At 35.0% G+C, this 24,532-nt stretch overlaps 2 protein-coding genes across 5 annotated transcripts; one reads left to right on the forward strand and one right to left on the reverse strand.

Moving 5' to 3' along the window:
• Positions 1 to 453: 453 nt before the first annotated feature.
• Positions 454 to 4,864, reverse strand: LOC115953848 (pentatricopeptide repeat-containing protein At3g61360). 2 transcript variants are annotated; one of them, XM_031071666.1, is made up of 2 exons: positions 4,572 to 4,864; positions 454 to 2,145 (listed from the first exon to the last, which is right to left on the reverse strand). In XM_031071666.1, the coding sequence occupies exon 2, from the start codon at positions 2,057 to 2,059 to the stop codon at positions 512 to 514; it is 1,548 nt and encodes a 515-aa protein (XP_030927526.1). In that variant the 5' UTR covers positions 2,060 to 2,145; positions 4,572 to 4,864; the 3' UTR covers positions 454 to 511. The 2 variants fall into 2 exon arrangements, with proteins under 2 accessions (XP_030927526.1, XP_030927527.1); XM_031071667.1 differs by lacking the exon at positions 4,572 to 4,864 and adding an exon at positions 3,238 to 4,354.
• Positions 4,865 to 5,069: 205 nt separating this feature from the next.
• On the forward strand, positions 5,070 to 22,291 carry LOC115953847 (nucleolar MIF4G domain-containing protein 1). Of its 3 annotated transcripts, none has more exons than XM_031071665.1 (14): positions 5,070 to 5,209; positions 5,285 to 5,415; positions 5,698 to 5,792; positions 5,899 to 6,718; positions 6,800 to 6,867; positions 7,325 to 7,407; positions 11,161 to 11,260; positions 11,418 to 11,503; positions 12,295 to 12,377; positions 12,683 to 12,810; positions 12,901 to 13,002; positions 19,424 to 19,717; positions 20,004 to 20,129; positions 21,875 to 21,956. In XM_031071665.1, coding segments are annotated over exons 2-14 (1,992 nt in total). In that variant the 5' UTR covers positions 5,070 to 5,209; positions 5,285 to 5,414; the 3' UTR covers positions 21,881 to 21,956. The 3 variants fall into 3 exon arrangements, with proteins under 3 accessions (XP_030927525.1, XP_030927523.1, XP_030927524.1); XM_031071663.1 differs by having other exon boundaries at positions 5,071 to 5,209; positions 21,763 to 22,291; XM_031071664.1 differs by having other exon boundaries at positions 5,071 to 5,209; positions 5,290 to 5,415; positions 21,763 to 22,291.
• The last annotated feature ends 2,241 nt before the right edge of the window (positions 22,292 to 24,532 follow it).

Genomic DNA, 24,532 nt, shown 5'->3' on the forward strand with positions numbered 1-24,532 from the left:
TATCTAGATTGCAGATTTCTTGCATATCCTCAATTTGATTCCCTTGGTCGTCAAAGAGGCATTTGATTGAATTCCTAGTGACTTTCACCATCCTATGAAAAAAAGCTTATGGTCCCCTAACCTTAGCCAATTGATCCCAGCTTTACAATTCAAAAAAGCCTCTCCAGCACCTAAATTTCTATGAATTCCCTCCAAAGTTTGACTGATTAAACTCCTCTGATATGACTTTCAAGAGCTTTAATCTCTTGCATAAGATGTACAGACTCCATAAATTTGATCTATCGACTGCCTGAGCACTCCTAAGGCAGGGAACAACATAATTTGATCTAATGATTTCTTCAAGGAGGTGGCAAGATAATTCTAACTAAGAATATATTAGGCATATATGTAAATACTTTACAGTATCTAAAAACACATTATTGAGAAGAAAGCAAGAAAAAAGTTATTCATCCATGAATTAAAACAAATTTTGATGAATCATGATAAGTATAATAGGGCATAACCATATTTATTAATGTATATCTGTGGAAGCAGTGATACCTACAGCATGCCCTATTGATGGGGGCAAAATATCATGTAGTTTTTCCATCATCCTCTGAAGTTTACTCAACTTGTTTACCTCACCTGTCTGCAACAAAAATCTTTCCAACATCCGAAATACTGCTTCACTTATATGCCTCCCCCTCTCCAATACTTGTTTGGAGCAGTCAAATGCTTCTTGCACCCTCCCCCGAGAGCACAATCCTGTCACCAGCAGATCCAATGCATGCCCATGAGGACAATATCCTTTTTCCACAAGGTAATTCCATAAATTCAAACCCAAATCAACCCGACTATTTTCACAGAAAATTTTCATTAACATCACTACTGTTCGTGTTTGGGGCACAAAATTTCTCTCAACCATCTTGTGGTATAGCTCACAAACACCCTCAATGTCATTTGACCTCATTGATCCTAAGAACATGATATGATAGGTCATACTGTCATACTTTATACGTTTCTCCTCCATTTCATCCAACAGAGCAACTGCAGAATTCAGATCTTTTGATCTAACAAGTGAGCTCAACAAAGCATTATAAACCCCAGTATCAGGGTGTAGGTTTCTCAAAGGAATTTCATCAAACAATTGCCGTGCCTTGGTTGTATTTCGGACAATTCCCGCTCCATGAATCAGAGTAGTAATTGTTTCCAACGTTGGCAAGCAATTCACCTGTTCCATTTCTTCAAGAAGTCTTAGACCATCACCAAAGCAACCTTTCTTACAATAAGCATCAATTCTGATATTATAAGTTATTCTATTTGGCTTAAAACCTCTTCGAACCATTTCATGATAAAACAGTTCTACTGCAGTAACATTGCCTGACTCCTTGAACCCCAAGAGCAAGATATTCATGGTCTTGGTGTTAGGTGGAAATCGAGAATGCATCTTTAGGAACACTGAGCGTGCCTCCTTCATCTGCCTCTGTGTGCAGTATGCTTGAAGTAATACATTGAACTCATCGGTACCAAACTTCCTCCCAGCAAATATATCATTCTCCATTTTTTGAAATGCCTCCAGGGTATCTTCAAAAGATTGGAACTTTGCAATTTTTGACAACATTATACTCATAGACTTAAGGGTGAGCAAGGAAGGATGTTTTTGATGGATTTCTTCCATCAGTTCCCAAGCTTTATCAAAATACCGCATCCGCGTAAGGATGTGTAGTGTCTTTTCAAAAGCATCTGGACTTGGACAGAACTGTGAATGATGGAGGTAAAATTTGAAGAATTCAAGTGCTTTGAGACCATTGGAGTGGGCTGCAAAGAGGCGTCCAAGAACATTCTCCACAAAGTTGTTGGAAAGTATAGGTGGAGGTGTGTACTGAAGAAGGGTAGGTTGAAGTGGTTGATCAGGAAATGGATGATCATTAATAATTCTGATAATCTTGTTGATTTCACTATTGGTTTCTGAAGATAGATTTGATTGTTTGGATGATTTAAAAGCAACAGTGAGCAAAGAGGCAAGCTTCCGAGGCAACTGGGTATGGTTGGATCTCTTTTGTCTTAACCAAAGGGTCATTCTCTCTTTCTAGAGAGTAAACACAGTGAGTGCAACTCTGCAGACACTTCTATACTCGGTGGCAATGCTTCATTGATCTCAATACCCTTGACATTCAAAGCAAGCCAAGAGTTAGATATAGACATAATACTGGAAATATCCAAAGCAAACAAGAATTAGACATCAATTCTACAACACTAAACTTCTAACCCATTTATTTTATTTAGGTATCATCAATTCTAGTAAGATAATCATTTGAATACCTACCAAACAAACCCTTTTCCTTTTGGGGGGGGTGGGAAACCTTACATAAGGCTTAATGGATTGAGAAAGCTGTTGTAATACATTGCAATAGTTCACAGAAGTACATATTCATGTGATATTCCTGGCACTCAAATATGATGGATTAGAAAAATTAACGTGCTCAGTTGATAGAGAGAGAAGGAAAAAAGGAGCAAGTTTGGTAATGCACAACTGCATGCTCTACCAAACATGACAGACTCTGACCAAAGAAAAAAAAAAAAACACATCTGACATATCCTTTGCACCCTCCTATATATATATATATATATATTATAGTTTTATTGAAAAGAAAATGCATTCACGTTCACGATGGTGACCACAGAATTCAAAAGATTACAAAGCAAAGCTAACAGAAGTGTAAAACTCAAAAACAAACGTAGAATTAGTAAAACCCCAAACTCAAACAAGGTACACAGCAATAGGGATTTGAATTGATCAAGGGATCTCTCAATATATCCCTATGTGCAAGAACTGCACTCCTTCCACACGAACCACATCAAACATGATGGCACTAAATTCCAAACTACTGAAGAGTGCTTCCAAACCAATTCCCTCCACCCAAATAATAGGCTGAACTCCAAGCTTAGAAGAAAAAAAAACACCACACCACAACGCAAAGCAACATCACAACGAAGCAATAAGCCAATATGAGTGTATCACCATTTCCCCACTAAGCAATAATCCCCACATTTCCGGCATATTACTAAATATTCCTGCCATGTGCAAATGGAATATGAGGCTCATACATCAACGATTTATTTCTCTCTTTAGTAGATGGGTAATTTGTTCAAAAGAAAAAAAAAATCGTATGGACAAAATTACACTATTGTAGTATCCAAATAAGACCTAAAAACTGTGAAGAATTCAAACACGAGACAGTGTAGTGTAGTAATTACCAGTGACGTTGAGCACGAACTTGGTGATTAAGAAGAGCTCCATTTGGATGGAGTTTGGTGTGGAAGAGAGATGGAATGAAGTCAGAAAAGGAGGGTGTAAATTTAGAAATTATGAGAGAGAATAAGTGACACATAGAATAAAGAAACATATAGAAACACTTGACAGCACAAAATAATTCTGCCCATTGGAGAGAGAGAGTAGAGACATGAGTTTGTGATTTAGCAGAGAGCGATGGATGAATCGATGGAAGTCGGGCGAGTAAAGCGACAGAGATGAGTATTGCTTTGTGAGGGAAAGAAGTGAAGAAAAGGCTATTGATCAATTGTTGTGAGAGGAGAGGAGACGATGGAGAGAGGTTGGAAAGAGCTGTGATTGTGTTTCTGTAGTTGTGTAGAATTCTGTGAATGATTCCCCTTTGGACCAAAATGCCCTTTTTTTTTCAAAGTAAATAAAAAAAAGGATCATTGTCCCCAAGTAATCAGTTTAGGGTAGGTTATTAGTACCACCAAGATTATTTGCATAATGGCAATATCTTCCAAAAAAATTTAAAATGTCCAAAACTACAAATTTTCCTTGGCAACTACTTTATATTTCCGCTTTTTTCATTTTTCATTTTCATTATACAAAGATGTAGGGATCACTAACTTCATCTCCTCAAAATCATTAGCTTTAATAGCCAAGAGCCTTTTGTAGCTCAGAGGCATTGCTTAATCTCCTTTATAAGGAGAACCCGGGTTCAATTTTCCCCTCCCCACTCGTTGTAAGTTGTAACAAATGATTATCAAAAAAGAAATCATTAGCTTGAATAGCCAAGAGAGCCTTGTAACTTAGTGACATTGCCTTGTCTCCTTTATTAAGGATTCAAATATCCCCTCTCCCACATGTTGTAACAATTGAAATATCCACACAGCAAAGGAAAAAAAAAACGATTGGCTTAAATAGTCAAAATTGAAGGCACACAACAGCACAATACAACTGAATTAACTAAAAACAACACTATATCAGAAGTGGAAGAAGCTATGAAACACAATGATGAAGTGGGTCTGGAACAAAGAAGCTCATATGATAGATAGGAACCAGTTTCTTTGAGTCTGGATATATCCAAATTAACCATTCCAAGCCCCAACACACAAAAAAAAAAAAAAAAAACCCGAGAATCGCAGCTTCTCCAACCCAAAGGCCAAAGCCAGAAAAAAAAAAAAAAAAAAAAAAGAAAAAAAGAAGAAGAAGAATATAAAGAAAGAAAACGAGGCAAAATGAAATGCAGAAGCAGAAGCGAAGCAAGGGCCGATTCAAAAATAAATGTAAAGGGCTTGGAAGTAGACATACGGACCTTAGAAAACTGGAGCCTTGCAACGAGAATAATAGAGGTAGAGCAAAGACCCACCGTAGGTATCCGGCGCGGTGGTCGGCGGCGATCTGGGCAAACCGAAGACTGCCGGTGCGGCGAGCGGTGGCTATTTTGCACTGTATATATATATATATACACACACAATATAATTTAACATATACTGTATCATATATCAGTGTATATACTTTTATGTTTCAGCAGAGAGAGAAGAAAACTTAGACAGACAAGGCACGAAAGCAGCAATAGAAGAAGAAGAAAATGGCGCTGTGGGTGGGCTAAAGATAAATGTTAGATTTGTAAAATATGTATATATATATATATATATATATATATATATATATAATCAAGCACTAAAACGACGTCGTTTTAGTAGTTGATATTTAATTTTAATATCAGTTATAAAACGACGTCGTTTTACTATCAGATTTAAAAATAAAAAATAAAATACTAATTTTAAACCCTCCTAAACCTCTAGGTTTATTAATTCGTTACCCGGCCACCTCTCTCTCTCGCGTTTCTTGGAGTTTCATTCACCGTCTCTACTCTCCTTTTTGTCAGAACGAGCTTCTACCTCAATTGCCTCCCTACCCGTGTGCCCCAAGCTTGGCATTGCAGTCCCTGTAAGTCTCTTATTCCTGCACTCAAGTTTCCAAACAGATTTTCATTAAAGTTTACCTTACGTTGGGGTTGTCCAGTCCAGCGCTGGGTCTTCATTAGTAGAACCTGAAGCCAACCCTTTCCAGTATTCTTATGCTTCCGCCACAATAGCCTGGATGGCTTTTCTGTAATCTGATCCGCCGCGACTCGACTCTCCCATTGCAATCCAGTATGTAACTATGATATGATTGATTTGCCCTTTCTCTGTTTTCTTTTCATTAGTAATCTTAACTTCTTCTTTTTTAGAGACAATCTTTTATTATTTCAATCAATCACACTCTCAAATCAATGTATTTTTGTGTGTAACGTACCGACATGTTTACTATGGTATTTGATTCTTCTTGTGTTTGTTGAATTTTGGAAAGCTTTTTCTTTATGTGTTAGGAGGGAGTGACCAATATCCTTTATGCGTTCGAACTTGGAAATTAAATAAATAATAATTATTTTGCAGTGACCAAATCAGAAGAGAGATCACGGCGACAAATCCGCAAAGAAGCTCGGTTGGAAAAGAAAGCTCAGATACATGAAGCTCGCCTCCAACATCAGGTCAAACTATATCTTTATATATATTGTTTTGTTTTTATAGTTATGGACTCAGATTAAATTTATTTATTTATTTATTTTTTTTTGTTTTTATTTTTTGTTCTTATAGAAAGCTCTAAAGCTTAAGAAAATGTCCAAAAATGTGAATAAATCTTCTGGTAAGATTAAGAAGAATGTAAAAAAGAAAGAATTTTTGGCACCAAATGGAAACTCTGAGTCTGAGAGTGGGAGTCAGAGTTTGGGGAAGGAGAAATCTAATTCTAACATCCTGCCAAAGGAAGTTGAAGTTGAGGAGGATAAGCCGCTACTGAAAAGAAAAAAGGGTTCTAAAGGAATATTGAAAAAAAAGACTAAGTTTGAGGAGTATCTTGAAATGGGCATGCACAATTCTACTCATTTATTAGCAGAAGAGGACTTGGAAATGGAAAGGAAACTTGCCAAGAAACTCAAGGTCAAGGATGGTGGAAAATTAAGGGGAGAGGATGATGGTATCAATTTCTTGTTTGATTCTTCTGGGGAAGAAGAAGAACTCCAACAGTTTTTCGGAAAGAGATCTGAAACTAAGAAACAGAAGAAGAAGAAGAATAAGAGCATTTCATTGAATCAAGCAGATCACTCTAGTATTCAAACTTCTTCTGAACCAGTGGAAACATGTGACGTACACATTTTGGAAGAAGTTCCTGATGAGGATGAGGCTTCTTCAAGGAAGAAGCATAAGAAAAGAAAGTTGTCGGAGCAAGAACAAGAAGCTGACATGGTGGTTGAGACAGCTGTTGTTACATCCAAGCCGGTCCAGTCTTGTGCTGCCAAAGAAGTTCCTGCTAATGCACCTGCAGGGAAGGGCAATGGAAAATATATTGCTCCTCATTTGAGAGCCTGTGCAGGAAATGAGTCAGAAGAGCATATCCAAACACGTAGACGTGTACGTGGTATGAAATCTATGCTTCCTAAGTTTATTAAGCTCAGTTTCTATTTTCTCTCTAAATTTCTGATCTTTACCTTTGTTCCAGGTCTTCTGAACAGGTTATCTGAATCGAATGTGGAATCAATAACGAAGGAAATATCCAATATTCTTCATGTATGCCATTCTTCATATACCTTATTGATTTTATATATTCTGTCTAAATTTTCCCCCATGATGTGTTCTGTATATTCCCTGACCATGGCAAATGGGAATAACAAAAGGAAAATCATATGAACTGCAACTCTTATGACAATAGACTAATTTGTTATGAATAGGTGGTAAACAGTCAAGGTGGGGTTAGCTCTGGGTTCTAATTTAACCAACAAAAATTGGAATACTGATATCTAGGTCAAAAGGGTTTACATTTTAAACATTTCTGACATCATTTTGTCCAATTTTTTTACCCTTGACTTATAAAAAAAAATTGATCCTTGAGAACTGTCATTGGAAGTTACAGTCTGCAGTTGCTTTACCGTCACTTATTTAATATTTCAGCACCTTGAAACTTACTATTGAATTATTATCTTGTCAATTTTTATCATAGTGTTCACCTTGTTTCAACCATCTGCAGTCTATTACTCGTGGTGCTGCTTCTCAAATTTTCAGTGAGGAGGTTTTGGCATCTTGTTCTGGAGGTCCTCGTGGCAATGAACAGTTAAGGGTTTATTTATTCTCTTTTGATTCTTTTTATTTACTTACTCAAAATCAAAATTTTATTAATTAATTTGTTTTATTTTGTTACTTAAAAATTGTTCATCTGTGTTGGGAATGAATCTATTCAACAGTGCTTTGCTTTGCATGCAAATGTGCTCCTTGTTAATTTTCTTTCCACCTGACCTTTAATTGAAATTTTACTACTCTGGTTTAGTAGGTCTTCAAGCCCTCAAAATTGTAATAAACAAATAATTAGAGAGAGAGAGAGAAAGAAGGTTGTGTAGGTGGAAGATGGAGCTTGGTAAGTGGTTATGGCACTTTGGGAAGGAAGTTCACAGGTTATGGCATCAGGTTATAGCAACCAAATACGGAGTGGGTATTGGGGGCTGGTGTACTAGGGATGTTCGAGGGACTCATGATTGTGGAATTTGGAAGAATATTAGAGTAGGAGATGAGAGTTTCTTTAGATAGGTGGAGTACATTGTGGGGGAAGCCCATCGTATTCGTTTTTGATACAACCCTTGGAGTGGGCCTGTACCTCTAAAGGATATCTATCCGAATCTTTTTGCTTACTTTGTGTCTAAAGAAGCTTGGATTTTTGATTTGGTTGTTTCTACTTTAGAAGGGGGTAATAGGCGTTGGAATTTACAATTCCGTCGAGCTTTTCTTGACAAGGAGATAGAGGGAGTATGTTCTTTGTTTGAGCATCTTTACTCCAATATGCCAAGGGGCGAGGGAAATGATACATTGACTTGGAAGTTGAATCGTTCTGGTGTTTTTGATGTTCATTCTTATCATAACTTTTTGACTGTTCTGGATGGTTCTTCTTCTATCTCTTTCCCTTGGAAGAGCATTTGGAGTATAAAGGTACCTAAAAGGGTTTCTTTCTTTTTATGGACAACAGCTAGGAGTAGTATTCTTACCATTGATAATCTTGTTCAAAGACGTCTGCCTCTAGTTAATTAGTGTTGCATGTACCACTGTGATGAGGAAACTGCAAATCACCTTCTACTCCATTGTAAGTTTGCTTATGTTTTGTGGAGTGAAGTTCTTTTGATTTTTGGGATCTAGTGGGTGATGCCAAAGAGAATAGCCTCCCTTCTTTTTGGTTGTTGGAATTGGTTGGGGAAGCATTCTTCTAATATTTGGAATATGGTTCTAGCTTGTCTTATGTGTTTAATTTGGCGGGAATGGAATAATCGAACTTTTGAAGATATTGTGAGAACTGCAAAACTTTTGAAGCTTATACTAGTTGGGACTTTATTTCAGTAGGCTAGAATTTGGGGTTTTACATAATGTATTTCCATTTCTGATTTTCTCCTTTCTGTTCGTATCTCTTATTGAGTTGCTTGTATCAGTTACAAAGTGTTCGCCATTGTGAACATGATGTCCTTTTTATGCAATAAATCTTTGATTACTTATCAAAAAAAAAAAGTTGGAAGATGGAGGAAGACTGAATTAGAAAATTTATAGGCACAACAAGAAAAAGAGGTTGATAATATGGAATTCACACACAACCATAAGCTAGATAAAGGGGAGCTATGCTCAACTGCAATGATAATGATCCTAATAAACAATTCAAATGGCATGGTCTAGACCCTCACTTCTAGAACTATATAGGCATGACACCAACAACCCTCCTGATTGCTTCATTGGAATCCATCCTTCATTCGAGCAGTGTATGATTAGGAGTTGTAATCCTTGGATTCCTTTTTGAAGAACTTGTACTTGGTTAAGATACATTGGTTTCAAGAGGATTGGATGACTTGGATTTTATGTAAGGCTCAGTATTTCACAATTAGAACTTATTATAGAACTTTGAGGATAGGAGGGATCAGTCTTTCCCTTGGTGAATTGTATGGTGAGTAAAATCTTCTCTGATATATATATATATATATATATATATATATATTTTTATGTGGGTAATAGTGAAGGGCAGGCTATTAACAACTGACAACTTACAGAAACAAGGTTTTGTTATTCCCATCTGGTGTAGCATGTGTAAGTCTGATGAGTAGACAGTTGATCATCTATTTCTACATTGTAGTGTAGCTAGAGTGTTATGGGATTCACCATTTTGTCTTCTTGGCATGAATTGGGTGATGCCTAGGTGGGTGTCCAACCTATTTCTAAGTTGGGCTGGTCTCCCTGTTAAAAAGAACTAGTTGAAAATACAGAGTGCGATTCTGTCTTGTGTGATGTGGACTTTTTGGAGTGAGAGGATTTTTTGCATTTTGAAGAACGCTCAGTACTTCAGTTTAAGTCACAGATGGTGGGCAATTTATTTGAATGGGATCATGCTGCTTTGCACTCCTCTACCTTTGCATCAGGTCTTTTGTCATTTCTGGATAGTTTGTATCTTGGTTTGCATGTTCTTTCATCTTTTCTTTTTCTGTTTAGTGTTTAAGAGTATACTCCTTGTGTACTTGGGCCTGGTCCCATTTTCTTTCTAATGAACTACTTATTTACTGATTAAAAAAAATCCATTTATTGTGTAGACACTTTTCAACACAAATTCAACTTCAAAAATAATCAAACACACAACTTTCAATGCTAACACAACTCATTAGACACAAATTATCCCTCTACATAAATTCAATTTTATTTTCAAGACAAGATCAACTTGACCAAAGCCATGTTCCGAAGCAAGCAACCCTTTGACTTCTGAAGCTATCATAACAACAATGGTTCAAATAGTGATGTTACCTGTTAGCTGTTAGATAACTTTGGTACTGGTATGATATCACCTATTGGTAACACATTATTCACTGCATTCACCTGTTTGATGTTACCCTTACAAGATTGGCTCATATGACGAAAACCTAGTCAACATTGAGCCCCCATGGCACTGCATCAGAGGGCTTAGAGTTTCAATTTATCTTCTTGATTTTCATGTTGAGAGTTGGGAAAAGCTACCAGAGGTGATGGTAGCAGTGGCATGGCAGTAGTGGTGGTGTGGGCTGTGGTGGTGGTGGCAGAAGCACAAAGGAATGGAGAGGGGTGAGGGCACAAGGGAATGACAAGATATTTTCCGCTTTGCTTAAAGGGAAATCATTTTCGGCCTCTTTGGAGTTATTTCATTGGCTTTTGAAAGTGTTTTCTGTGGACCAAAATTTTCTACCACACCATTGGCCAGAAAATGTGGAAAACATTGTTAGGAGAATATTTTCAATTGAAATGAACAGAATGTAAAAGTTTAAACTGCTCTTGGCCTGCAATTATATCTTAGCTAAGCTGTGTCAGCTATTTTTGGTTTTCTTAAATTTCTTTCTTTGTTTTGTTGATTTGGCAATAGCTTTTTATAATAAAAAAAAAATGTTTCTGTTTTTTTTTTTGGTTGATAAAATGATAATCTGTTTCTATTCGTAATTGTCTATATGCCGTTGCCTCTAAATTATATTTCAAAACTGTAGTTAATAATTGTCTCTTTTGAGAAGCTTGTGAGCTTCATTAGTTGAAAGACTTGGATTGCATATGCATCGATTAATTTTGCAGGATGAAGGTCTCTTTGCAAATCAAAAGTCTCTCTCTTAAGGCCCAGTGGAATATTCTGATCCAAAACTTGTATAATTAATGACACAAGATGGAATTTCATATTCCATTTTGCTGCAATTGTCATGTGGATGGAAAATATTTTCACTATGGTTATTAATCAAATTCTATTAGTCCATAGGTAAATATAAAATTGGGTCCGTACCATTGTTTCTCCTTCTTATAATTGTCTTAATAGTTGCTTGCGTGCTCTTTGTGTAGGTATGCTGCTGTTTTTGGTGCTTTTGTTGCTGGGATGGCATGTTTATTTGGAAATGAATTTAGTGCAAAGCTTATGGCTTCCCTTGCTAAATGTTTTGAGGTACACCTTATACTCAGAAATTTATTAGATCTTTATTATAGCAGGTTTTATGTTTGGATTCTCAAGATTAATTACTTGAGAAATTTTTGGCTTTAGGTGGCAAAAGCCTTTGCTAAGATTTTAGTAACTGTACTGAAATATCTGTTTTTGTACCCAGGATGAGTACCACAAAGAAGACAATCTTTCTTTGCGAAATATTACTCTTTTGCTCTCCTATTTATACATTTTTGGAGTTTGCTCAAGGTAGGTAACTTGTGTTTTCCTTGACGCTTTGTAGAAATATATTATAGTGAGAAGTAAAATAATTTTTCAAGAACTAAAAGCATATATCATACACTAGTTAAAGTGGGTTACTGGATGAGACAATAATTTTCTGGGCAGCCAAATTTCTGCTCATTAAAACTTTCTAGTACATATCAAGATACATGCTTTGTCAAGAATGGAGGGATGAACCATGAACATTTGCAAGTGCAATGTTCTTATGATAATGTGAACATCAGTTGCTTTACATTCATTAAAATTACTAGGTTATGGTAAGACGTGGTTGTGTATTCCATGACAGTGATTCTGAAATTGCTTCATTTTACTGAAACAGAATGGAAGGAATTGGAAATTATTTTGCTTTTCTGTTATAATGTAGCACTACACTTTAGGATGATGTGGCATGATGTAACCAAGGAGTTCTACCTCATATGAAACTTTCTTATCGCATAAGAATAGATGGAAGGTGAGGCCCTGAATTCAAAAATCACTAAGCGCGTGTGTAATGTAAAAAAGAAAAAGAAAAAGTCATGCTCAGTGAATCCATAATACCTAGGTTGCATTAATTAACCATTTTTTTTAGATGATGTGGCATGATGTATCCATGCAGTGAATCCATAATACAAGCAATCTTTGTACAAAGCAGTAGCTGCTTGATGAGTGTATATTTCTTTGCACAGTTCACTGACATCTGTTTCAATTAGTGTCTTTTAATTCTCTCATTGTACATAATGGCTCTATCTAATAGCTATACTTCTGATGATGCTTCCCAGTGATTTGATATATGATTTTCTGTTAACGTTGAGCAAGCGGTTAACAGAGATTGATGTCTCTGTCATCTTGACAACTTTACAATGTAAGCCTCTTTAAAATTTGGTATTTGTTTTTAGCATATGTGGTTTTTATGGCTTTTATAGATTCTTGTCAGAATTCTTCCAACTTTAAGCTTTTAAATATCAATGGAGATCCACTTTTTCACCAAAGCTTCCATATCAAACCAATATATATCATTTCTGTATTAGTATCGGTATTAAATATATTCCATAACCAGTTCATTTTTCTAAGTTTATTAGTGGCTTGATGTTACTGTTCTAGCTTTTTTATAGTATCATGATAGTGCTGGCAAGTCATATCTAATGTGAACCGTGGTTAACTATATAGGCTGTGGCATGAAAATAAGGGCTGATGATCCTGCTGCCATGAAAAATTTTATTCTCAATGTTCAGAATAGGGTCAATGAGTTGAAGGTCTCCTCTGGAGATGGCCAGGAAAATATACTTAGCAAAAGGGTAACCTTATGTAACTTTAAGTTTTATTTTGAAAAGGGTTCTTTTTGTTATTTCTTTTTCTTTTTGCATATAATTCATTAATTTTTGCAGATGGAATTTATGCTTGAAACCATTTGTGACATCAAGAACAACAAGAAAAGGGTTAAAGAGGATCCTGCTCATCACACACGGATAAAGAAGTGGCTGCAAAAGGTCTTGCTAGTTTATTTGTTCATTCTTATAACATTTTGTTCATCATGGTGACATGGTCTTTTTCTTTTTATAATTTTCTATCACTTTGTTTTATTTTATTTTGCCAAGAGCCTTTTAGTTCAATTAGCACCTCGTGGTGTTTCGAGCAAAGACGTCCGGGTTCAAATCCCCCCTTCCCCATTATAACTATTAAATATATCATTTTTTTCTTTTTGGGGGGGGGGGGGTGTTGATTTTTAAGGGGTTGGTATGTTTGATTTGGCTGGAATTTCATTATATCAATAGGAAGAGATGTTACCAGTAACTAGGTTAGCGTCACTGTGGAGTGTCTACAACTAACAAGAGCAAGGTTGGGGAGGCTTTTTTGTAAAGTTAATCTTGCCTCTTATCTTCAAGTTTCTTTGCACTGTTAATGTGTCTATATCTGTATGAATGGTTTTTATTTTTATATTTTTTTTAATAATTGGGAAAATTACACTTTACTCTCTTAAACTATACCCCTTTTACACTTAACCACCCTAAATTACGACAATGCACACTTAAACTCCCTAAACTATCACCCGCATAACACTTGCCCTAACCTATAAGAGTGCACACTTACCCCCTGAACTTTTAACAATGTAACACTTTGCACCCCATCCAATGGATTATAGTTTAGGGAAGTAAGTGTGCATTCTCATTGTTTAGGGTAAGTGCAAAAGGAGTATAGTTTAAGGGGTAAAGTGTGCTTTCTCATAGTTTAGGAGGGTAAGTGTAAAGGGGGGTATAATTTAGGAGGGTAAGTGTACATTCTTATAGTTTAGGGGGTAAGTTTAAAAGGGGAATAGTTTAGGTGAGTAAAGTGTAAATTTTTTTGGTTGTGTAGTTAATGTTGCCTCTTACTATCAAGTTTCTTTGCACTAGTAATGTTATTTTATTTGGGTTTCTTTCAGAACTAATTTTGGAGTCATGAAAACTTAAGACTCGTGTATGTTTGTTTTTTAGTTTTAAAAATCTGACTGTACTGGCTGGTCGGATCAAGTTAACTGAGAACTGGCCTCCAGTCCCCTTTTTAAAACCCAAAAAACCAGAAATCTCCTCTTTTTTTTTTTTTTTTTCCTTCTGTGAACTGTCTGAACTGCAGTCAAACTGCTTGGTTTTCTAAACCGGGCACAGGTTTGCCAGTTTTCTTCCCTGTAATTTCACTAAAAATGGATGGCAGTTGATCTCCATTGGTAGTTGCCAGAAGCCTAAGCCATTTTTTGCTCGTCGCTGGAAGCTCCACCAGTACTAGATTTCATCTTTTAATTTTGGTTAGAAGGGCTGATCTCAGCTAGGAAGCACTTGCATGGATACCGTATGGTGACATGGCAATTTTTGAAAAACTAGGACATAGGTATGGCGGGGATACATTTATTAATTAATTAATTATATATGTATATGTATACATATATATATATTTATATATAAATTTCAAAGCTTACAAAATTTGTTTTATAACAAAAATATTTTTTGTTTTAAAATAATTGTTAAAAATTATTTTAAACCCATAAGTGTGTGTGCGCGCGCGCACGTCTATTATCTAGCTAAGTAATGAAAATAATAATTGTAAAAGGATATAATTACTTGGCTTGATGGGATTTTAACTCATAAAAGACAAATTTAAAAAGAAGCTATTCACGTGTGGGTTGGTGGAGAAGATAAATGCAAAATAAAGATAAACACACACGTGGACAAACCAAGTGAAAAGGGCAAAAGGGGAAATCCTTGAGGAAAACAGATTTGAACTGAGTGAGAAGAAGAGATCGAATGAGAGGAGGAAGAAGAGGGAGGAGATCACCTGAGAGGAGGAAGAAGACAAGGGAGGAGATCATGAGAGAAGAGGGAGGGAGGAGATCAATCGGCGTGAGAGGTGTGTTTCAGGTTTTCATTTGTTTTTTTTTGGCCGAGACCGTGTCGCATCCAGCCACGTCCCTCATTTTTTTCAAGAAAAAAAAAAAAGGGCTGGGACATGCGTGCAGCTGTGTCGGACACGAGCTTGGCAATCCAAATGCCATGTTTGTGCTTTCTGGGATCTCAGTGATTTGTTTGTTTGGGGAAGAGAGATTTTTGAGAGGGGAGAGACACAGAGTGACTCAGTGAAAGAGAGATTAGGGTATTTGTTATGATATGTTTCTTTGGGAAAGTTAACTGAGAGGTAAAAGGGGGGGGGGGGGTTGTGGGGGAGACATGAGTCATGACTTTTACTATTCTTTTCAGTCTTATTTTGTATAATTATATTAGTATTTTGTATTATCATGTTGTGCAAATATTTTAAAATATTTTAATAATAAGAGAATATATATTTAATCTTTGTAATAAATTATGAAAATATCATCTTGTCTTTAATTAAGATATAATTTAAACCTCTTTATTAAATATTATTTTAGTTAAGATTGCTGAATTTTGAACATTTAACTTATTTATTTTCATATTAATTTATTACTAAAATATACGTCACGTTATCACGGTTTGAACTTCGGTTGAACCCTAATCTGGCCTTAAAACCTTGAAGCCATGTTCTTTCTAGTTCTTTTGGCAATTAGGTTTTTAAAACCTTGTTTTGTTGTCAAAGTCATAGTACTTGGTAAATGACTTGGTGCACTAGAGCTTGTAGTAGGGCTCATGGCTGTGGGTTATGGCGGAGTATTAGTGAAGGGTGGGATACTTTCGCTAAGCATTTCTTTTTTGTGGTAGGGGATGGTTTTCGTATTCTTTTTTGGCATGATAAGTGGACTGAGGATGTTTCTCTCAAATTTCTTTGTCCTCAATTATTTTTGTGTTCAACTAATGAGGAGGCTTGTACTTCTAAGGTGTTAAACCCTTTAGTGGATGATAATGACAGAGTGTGGAGTTTAAGATTTCAGAGGGAATTCAATGATTGGGAGTTGGCGGCTTCCTACTCCTTTCTTCATTTCATCCAAACCCAAATTCCTAGGGGTGGAGGGTGTGACAGACTTTGTTGGGATCTTAATGGCAGTGGGAAGTTTGATACTCGGTCCTTTTATCATAAGATTCGAAATGCAACTCCTTCCACTTTCCCTTGGAAGGGAATTTGGAAAGTTAAGGTTCCTAAAAGGGTGGCTTTCTTTATGTGGACAGCAGCCCATGGTTAGATTCTAACTTTGGATAATCTTATGCTTCGTGGTCGCCCTTTGGTGAATCATTGTTGTTTGTGCTGTAGCAACGCGGAATCTGTGGATCACCTTTTACTTTTTTGTCCGATAACTCATTCTTTGTGGATGTATATGCTTCGGTTGTTTGGGATTGAATGGGTCATGCCAGGTTCAATTGTGGACTTATTATTTTGCTGGTGTCATTGGCTTGGGAAGCATAGCTCTGATATTTGGGATTTGGTTCCAGGTTGTTTAATGTGGACTATTTGGACTGAACGAAATCAACGGACTTTTGAGGATGAGGGGAAAATTGTGGTTCAGTTATTAGAGTATAGCCTGCAGACCCTCTTTGATTGGTCTCGTTGTTGGGGTTATTCGGATTGTTCTGCCCTTTTGGACTTCCTTTCATCTATTAGAATAGATTAGGGGCTGCTCCTGTCTTTTTGTTCCTTTTTTTTTTTTTTTTCTTTTCCTTTTTTCACTACCGTGAACTCTTTGTGTTTCTCTTCCTTATCTTTAATTAATAATATTCTCTTCTTACGTATCAAAAAAAAAAAGACTTGGGAAGCACGGGTGATTCATTTTGGTCGGCGCACCCACGTTGGACTCTTTGAGGATGTGCCATGCAGCCTGGACGCGGCTGCACGCATCCCCTAACAATTTTTTTTTTTTTTTTTTTCAACACAGCCCGAAACATGGCCCGATATGGGCTGAAATCAGGGAAGCTTATTAAATTAAATAAAAAAAACTTTAATTATACATGGAACACTTGGTTTTGTAGGCAGAATTTAAAAGAAAAAACCCTACTATCTCACAGCTCTCTCGTAATCTCCTCTCTCTCTGACCCACGGCTCACTCTCCCAGCTCTTCCTAAAATCTCAAACCTCTGTCTTGATCTCTCCTTTTCTTTGCCTCACTGATGTTGCTTTTGTTTGATTGTCTTGAACGCTTATCTTTTATTTATTTTAAGTTTCAAACTTTCGATCTTGTATTCTAATTTTTGAACATCATGTAATGGTTATATATTCACATTATCTAGTATTGCGCTTAAATTGATATATGTTTACCATTATATGAAAAAAAAAATATGCTTAGCAATATATATAAAATTATATTTAATAATTAATTAATAAACGTATTCTGCCGCACCCGTATTCTATTTTTTTTTTAAATTGCCGTGTTGCTGTACTGCAACCACACCGGCACCCGCACCCGCACCCAAATTTGAGCAAGTGCTTCCTAGTAAATGACTCCTCCTTTTCTTTTTCTTTTTTTCCTTTGTTTTTGGGTGGAGGTGATCAATGATCTCTAGGTCAAATAGCACTTCTTCTCATTGTAAGTTACAAGACTTTACAAAGAACAAACATAATTGTGGAATGGTGATGCATGTGCAATAAAGGATGGAGGGACAATTGATCATTTACTTCTATATTTTGATACTGCAGAGAATTATGGTCTCTAGTGTTATGCTTATTTCAGGTGCAGTGGGTTATGCCTAATTAGGTAATTGATTTGTTGGCCTGTTGGAAGGGGCAATTAGCTAAGCTCCGAATGTGATTCCTTTGGGCATAAAGTGGATTGTATGGAGAGAACGGAATAGCTGGTGATTTGAAGGAATTGAATAAGCTACGATGGATCTGAAGATGATCTTTCTTACACATCCCTTGTATGATTGGATGGTTGCTTTAAGTGTGTTCATTCATTCTCTCTAATATGCTTGAGTTTCTTGACTGTTGCAATTTTTGTTTTATAGCATCCCTTGAGTACACAACTTATGTACTTGTGCTCTTTCTAGAAGTGTAATAAATTTTTACTTGTTAAATTAGAGAGAGAGAGAGAGAGAGAGAGAGATGGAGGGTAAGGTTGTGGGTTGGTATGTGTGTAATCAACCATTTTTTTCTCTCTTTTTTAGATTTTGTTTGTGTGTATTTCGGTTCTCACTGAATAATAAGAGAGCTTTAGCTAGGACTTTCTGATTTTATAAAATCCCTGTTTTTTTGGTATTTTGCTTCTATAGTCTATCAGAAACATGAGAAGTAATGGAATGGATAGTATTTTGGGTTCTCATGATGGGGTCCATGACTCCTTTGACTCTTCTTGGTGAGATACTTGGGGATTTGTATACATGTGGTTGTGATTTGTCAGGATTTAGGAGAATTTGTGATCCAGGGTTTAGAATTGCTGAAGGGTTATGGGGTTGTGTTAGGAATTAAAAGATGGTTTGATGAGTTATTTGATAGCTATTTGGTATAAGAAAGTATGTGAGGTTATAGGGTTTTGAATCTTTTGATAGGAAAAAGAAAGGGCTTGATTTGAGGTTTTAAGGATGAAGGGGAAAAAAAAAAAATTCATGGTGTTTAGGGGTTGTATGAACAATACCCATGAAAAGACCACAAGAAAGAGGAGAAGAAAAGAGAGAAGAGAAAGGAAGAAAAGAAACACACATAGGCCAGCATGTCTCAATGCTCAAAACACTAATATTTTGATTCATCGACTCCATCTACTTTGAATACATTGAGCATAAATATACATTAATACTCTTGTACTAGAAGTGTCAAGACTCCTAGTGGTCTTACCACTCTAAAATTTTATTTTTTTTATCTTTTAGGTAGAGTGGAGATTGGGTTTCAACTCAAGACAGCCTACTCTAATAGCATGATAAAATATAAATTACCACTCGTCCCAAAAGCTTAAACTGTTAAGAAATAGTGAATTTAAACACTGAATGGCTTAACCATTGTGTGGGGTCTTACAAATAGCAACAATCTTATAGAGTTTACAGAATCAATTCTTCTTTTTTGCATAATTTTTGTACTTCTTTTATGTTGTGGAGTTCTCATCATTGTGAGCATGACCTGTTTTTATTAATAAATTTTATTACTTATAAAAAAATGTATAACCATTATTCTAACAAAACCAACTCAATGCAATGCATTATTGTATATGAGTAAAGACTCTCCCATACTTCTTCACATTCTTTGGTCAGAGTTGACAAACTTTTTGGCTTAATGGAGCAAAAGGACATAAAGGGTAAGTTTGACTAGTGTATGACTTTAGAGAACCTTCTATCTTTCATTAGCCATTTAGACTATTATGCATACCAGGATGACCTGAAATAGTGAAATAGCTCATGAAAACTCAAGTCTGGGGAAGTTATGGTAACCTTTTTATTGTGATATGGTGTTTTTAGACCGGAATTGAAGTTCACTTTTAATTATTCACATGACTTTTATTATCCTTTTTTGTGCATGTGTGTGTAATATTGTATGTTTCTTGATTTTTTTCAGTTAAGAGTAGAAGGCATTTTAATTAGAGGGCTCAAATGGAGCAAGCTTCTTGATCCTGAGAAGAAGGGCCAATGGTGGTTGTCTGGGGACATGGCTTCCACAATGGACAATGTTGCAGAGATTGCTAGCACAATTGACAAGGAGGTTCTTGAAGCCCAGAAAATGCTGCAGCTAGCTGCTGCACAGCGGATGAATACAGAGGTCCGAAGGCAAATCTTTTGTATAATAATGAGTGGGGAGGACTACATTGATGCATTTGAGAAGCTTCTGAGTTTGGATCTACAAGGAAAGCTGGTGGGTGTTCTTCACCCTTCTTCTCCCCCCCCCCCCCCCCCTTTTTTTATTTTTTTTTTCTAATCCATTTTGATTGGTAAGTTAAATTGCACCTAGTGGGTCTTGAATCCACAACCCCACCCTCCACCTTGCTCTTATAAGGGGAGGAGGTGCCGTTTGAGCTAGAGTTCATTGGCAGCAGGCGGGTGCCTTTTTTTTTTCTTTTTTTGTGTGTGTGTGTGTGTACTTTTATTTTTGCTGATGTCTTCTCTCCTTTTCTGATAATTAATTTTCAATTTTTTTACAGGACAGAGAGATCATGCGCGTTCTTGTTTATTGCTGTTTACAGGAGGAGAAAACATTTAATAAGTATTACACTGTTCTGGCTTCGAAGTTGTGTAGGCATGACAAAAACCACAAGTTCACTTTACAGGTATATACCTTTACCCCAGTATACTTCCTGTATACTTGGGTGACTCTTTTTTTATGATTTATATAATTTTATTACTTATCAAAAAAAAAAAAAAGGTATATACCTTTCTCTCGATTGTAGGCTGTCTCTAGAATAAAATTTAAGGGAAAGCATGACAAAAACTTGTGGTTTAAATTTTGACAAATAATTTATTGTTTAAATTCATAGGATATATACCTTAGATATTCATTCAGCATGTTACAGTTATATCAGCTTTGTGAAATTTGCATAGTCCATTTATTGGACCCCTTTGCCTAATTTGTAGGCTGTTGTGTTACAGTTCTTGTGTCTTCTGCACATTAACATAGTTTTTCAATTCAATCATTTTATATGATAAATCCAATTTCTTGCACCCATCTGCGGTTTCATAAGAGCCTTTCCCTGGTTATGTTATCAACCTTGCTGGTGTGAGTTTGAGAGTCACCACTTTGTTTGAACTGGAGATTGATGGCCTTTGTGTGTCACAACTCACAAATAATAAACTAGCTTCTGTGTAGTTGTAGAAGATGTTGGGGTAGTGTAGAATTTTCAGGGTTGGGGTTGTAGCATATGCAAGTTATTTTGGGTTCTTAGAATCTTAGAAGCAAGTGATTTGAATTGTTTAAAGACATAGAATGCCTGCATTATTTTTAACTAATAGTTCTATTGCATTGGCCTCGGGATGAAGTCTATACTCATTTGTCAGATAAGCTGTTAAAACTTTCTAATGGTAATAGATAATAAAATTTATCAGCTTGATTTACCATTATCTAGCATGGGCTTATGTGGTTATTTTTCATATTAAACCTGAGCTGATGTGATTTTGACCCTTTGACTGTTTTCCTAGCTAATATAATTCTAATCTAGTTTTTCCTTTGTTGATGTGATTTGTTAGATAATCCACAATTATGAATTTTTTTTTCCTGCAATATAATGCAGCTTTTAGCTCAAAAACTTTTTGGATAAATGTTTAGCGCATCTAGATACTCTTGGCGTATATCTCCACTTGAATCAGATTGAGGGAGTTATAAAAATTATTTTAATACACCTTCAATTAGATTCTATGAATTGAAAGAGAAGAAAATACATGGCAATACAAAATCATTAGAAAAATAAATGTACTGTTATATTTGATTGTACCTTATTTCTTCCTTTTTAACTTGTATTACTCATGTTAAATTACTGATTATCCCAGAAGCTTGAGCTATTGGGATATGATAAATTTAATCATTTAACCGCATACTTCTAACAATTCAAAACACCATCAAATATATTGTATTACTCACCAATGAGTAAAAAATCATTAACCGTGCAATTCAATTGGCTACTTCTGAATGCCAGATTATGCCCTATAAGAAGCTGAAAAAGTTTTTTTTTATGGATGCTATTAGGATTATAACTTCAATTTTTTCTGAGGTACAAGGTTGCATTCTCATCATTTACATGCCATGAACTTTGTTTCATTATAAACTCTTTCAAAAGTGGCATCTTTTTTTTTTTTTTTTGGGTGGGGGTGTTAATTTCGTTTCTCTATTATTTCGAAAGTGCCTTATGAGTCTTGTCTTTTATGCTATTACTTTTAATTTTTAATCTTTGAATTGCTATAATTTCTCAGTTTTGTATTTGGGATCACTTCAAAGAGCTCGAGTCAATGCCGCTTATTAGGTCAATGCACCTTGCAAAATTTGTAGCTGAGATGGTTGCCTCTTTCACTCTCTCCCTTGCAGTTTTGAAGACTATAGAACTAGGTAACATGAAGCAGCTCACCCCAAAAAGGATTATGCATTTCAGGATGCTATTCGAGGCCCTTTTTGAGTATCCTGATAAGCTTATATGGAACATTTTTACACGTGTGGCCATCACCCCAGAGCTTGAAAGTCTTAGACATGGCATTGAGTTTTTCATCAAGCAGTATGTTCTGAAATCCAATAAAGCCATCTCTGAAAAATTTAAGGTTGTAAAGAAAGCCCTTAATAATGCTGAAGGAGTCCTCTTGTGAGTCCATTTTCAGTATATCAAATTTTGTTAGCCTAACTATTTTACAATAGCGAATTGCCAAACTTTATGTTGGAAGGCCCTTACATCTAATTTATCCAATGAGTTGAATTATTTAGATTAATAAGATGTTACATGCCTCTTATCTATGTCCTTTTATCATTTAAAATTGTATTTTTGTTATTAAGAGTCTATTTAGATATCGCTTATTTTGTTGAAACTGAAAATATATTGCTGAAAGTCCTGTAGATAAAAGTAAAAGTTAGTTGAAATAGTATAGGAGAACCCATGAATAGTAACAAAAATAAGTTAAATAGTGAAATAATTTATAATTTTAATTCACATTCAAATGCACACTAAGAGTTGAATAAATGGTTAAAGTTGGGATAAACTGTTAATCTTTTGTACTAGCAGTAGATAAAGATTGGGTTCCTTTTGAATTTGAATGTTAAGTTATGTTTTTCTTATAAAGCTATCTATGTATATTGCTTGATATAAATAATAAAATAGGCTGAGAAATATTCTTGTTAAAAAAAGTTCGGCTTTGGAGGTTTGAATTATCTTGAAAAGGCCCATTCGATCAAACTTGAAGGTCGTGTTTTCATCAAAAAAGTAACCAACAACAAAAATTTGTGCTCGTAACAATTGGTATCAAAGACATGTTCTGGACAACTCATATGTTGAGCTGGTAGAATACTAGAAGCTAAGCTTGGTGATTTCAATTTATGGCAACAAGGCATGCTCAAGGAGATGTGAGAGATGTACTTCTCTGTATTGTATTGAATACTCACCTTGATCAACTTGTGGGAGTGTAGGTTGTGATCAAGTTGAAGATTCAGGCGACCAAAAAGAATCAAGTTGCAGTTAGCCAAATTGTGATCGAGCAAATTTTTACAATCTAAAGAGAATCATGACATCTTAATGACCAAACTGGTAAAAAACCAAGTTGTTCATTCAACAAACTAGTGTGATTTTAAAAAATTGCATAGTTATTAATCCGTTCGAGTGTTCGTTCGGTTAAGTCTTCATTACATAAAGTTATACCATATCAAATTATTAACTTGAAATCAAATAATGTCCATTTTTAATCTCATATCATTATATGACATAACAAGTTATATATATATATATATATATATGTTAAAAAAAATATTCCTAATAAACAAGATATTCTTCTTTTTTAAACAATTCAAAAAAAAAAAATTTATACCTAATTTCACCCTAAACTTAAAAAAAAAAAAAAAAAACAACAACAACAACAACAACTCTTTATAAAGTTTGGGAATGAAAACTGATTTTTATTTTTATATTTTATTATTTATAGTTTAGGGACAAAAATGAAATTAATGCGAACTTTAGGGATGAAAACAATATTTTAGCCTAAAAGTGTAAACTTCTTTTAACATTCTTGCTTAAAGATAGTATAATTCAGCTTAAATTTTTTTACCGTATTTTATAAATATATATATATATATAAAATAAATTTTTTTTTAAAAAAAAAGCTAAAATAGTGTTTCATTCCCAAAAGTTTTGCAAGAATTTCATTTTTGGACCATAAATTTTAAAAAGTTCATTTTCATCCTAAAACTATAAATTGAACATGTGCTTTTGTCTTTTAACTTTAACAAATATTTTTTTCATCCCTAAACTATTAAAAATACTTCATTTTTTTTGTCCTTATTTTCATCCTTAAACAATTGGGAAAAGGTTCTTTAAAAATTTTAGGAATGAAAATGAACTTTTTAAAATTTTGGAACAAAAAATTAATTTATGTAAACTTTAAAGACAAACAATATTTTAGGGGAAAAAAAAGTATATTTTGGAATAAAAGCGTTAATTACTATTTTGGTCTCTAATGTTTGCTCTATGTTGCAATTTTACTTAGAAAGTAATTCAAGAGAAACAAATAAATACATCTACAAATTAACAATTATATCATAACTTCATAAGCATATGTTATAAAGATCAGCGGCAAGATGTAAGAAATTAAGTTTAAAGCTATATTTTTCCAACCTTCACGTGTATTTTTAGTCACATAACTCTTTTTAATGAGAATGTGACTTATTTTAATGAGTTAGAAAAAATAGTTCCAAACAAGTTTTTTTAATAGGAAATAATGAACTTTCATTGAAATAACTTAAAAGAAATCGCATCATTTGAGAGAACATATTCTATAAAAAATGGACTCTCCTCTTTCCAAGTCTTTGAGCATGTTTTGCTAATAAGTAACCCGATTGGTTACCGTTCCTTCTTGTATGTGAGACTTAAAAACTATGAAAATCATGAGAAAGGGAAGAAATACCAAAAACAATCGAAGCTATAGAAGATGGAAGAGGAGACATTCATATTCCAACCACTACATTTGAAACTACCAGATAATCTCCAAAGCC

Source organism: Quercus lobata, chromosome 7, assembly GCF_001633185.2.
Source record: "Quercus lobata isolate SW786 chromosome 7, ValleyOak3.0 Primary Assembly, whole genome shotgun sequence".
NCBI classification, from domain to species: Eukaryota; Viridiplantae; Streptophyta; class Magnoliopsida; order Fagales; family Fagaceae; genus Quercus; species Quercus lobata.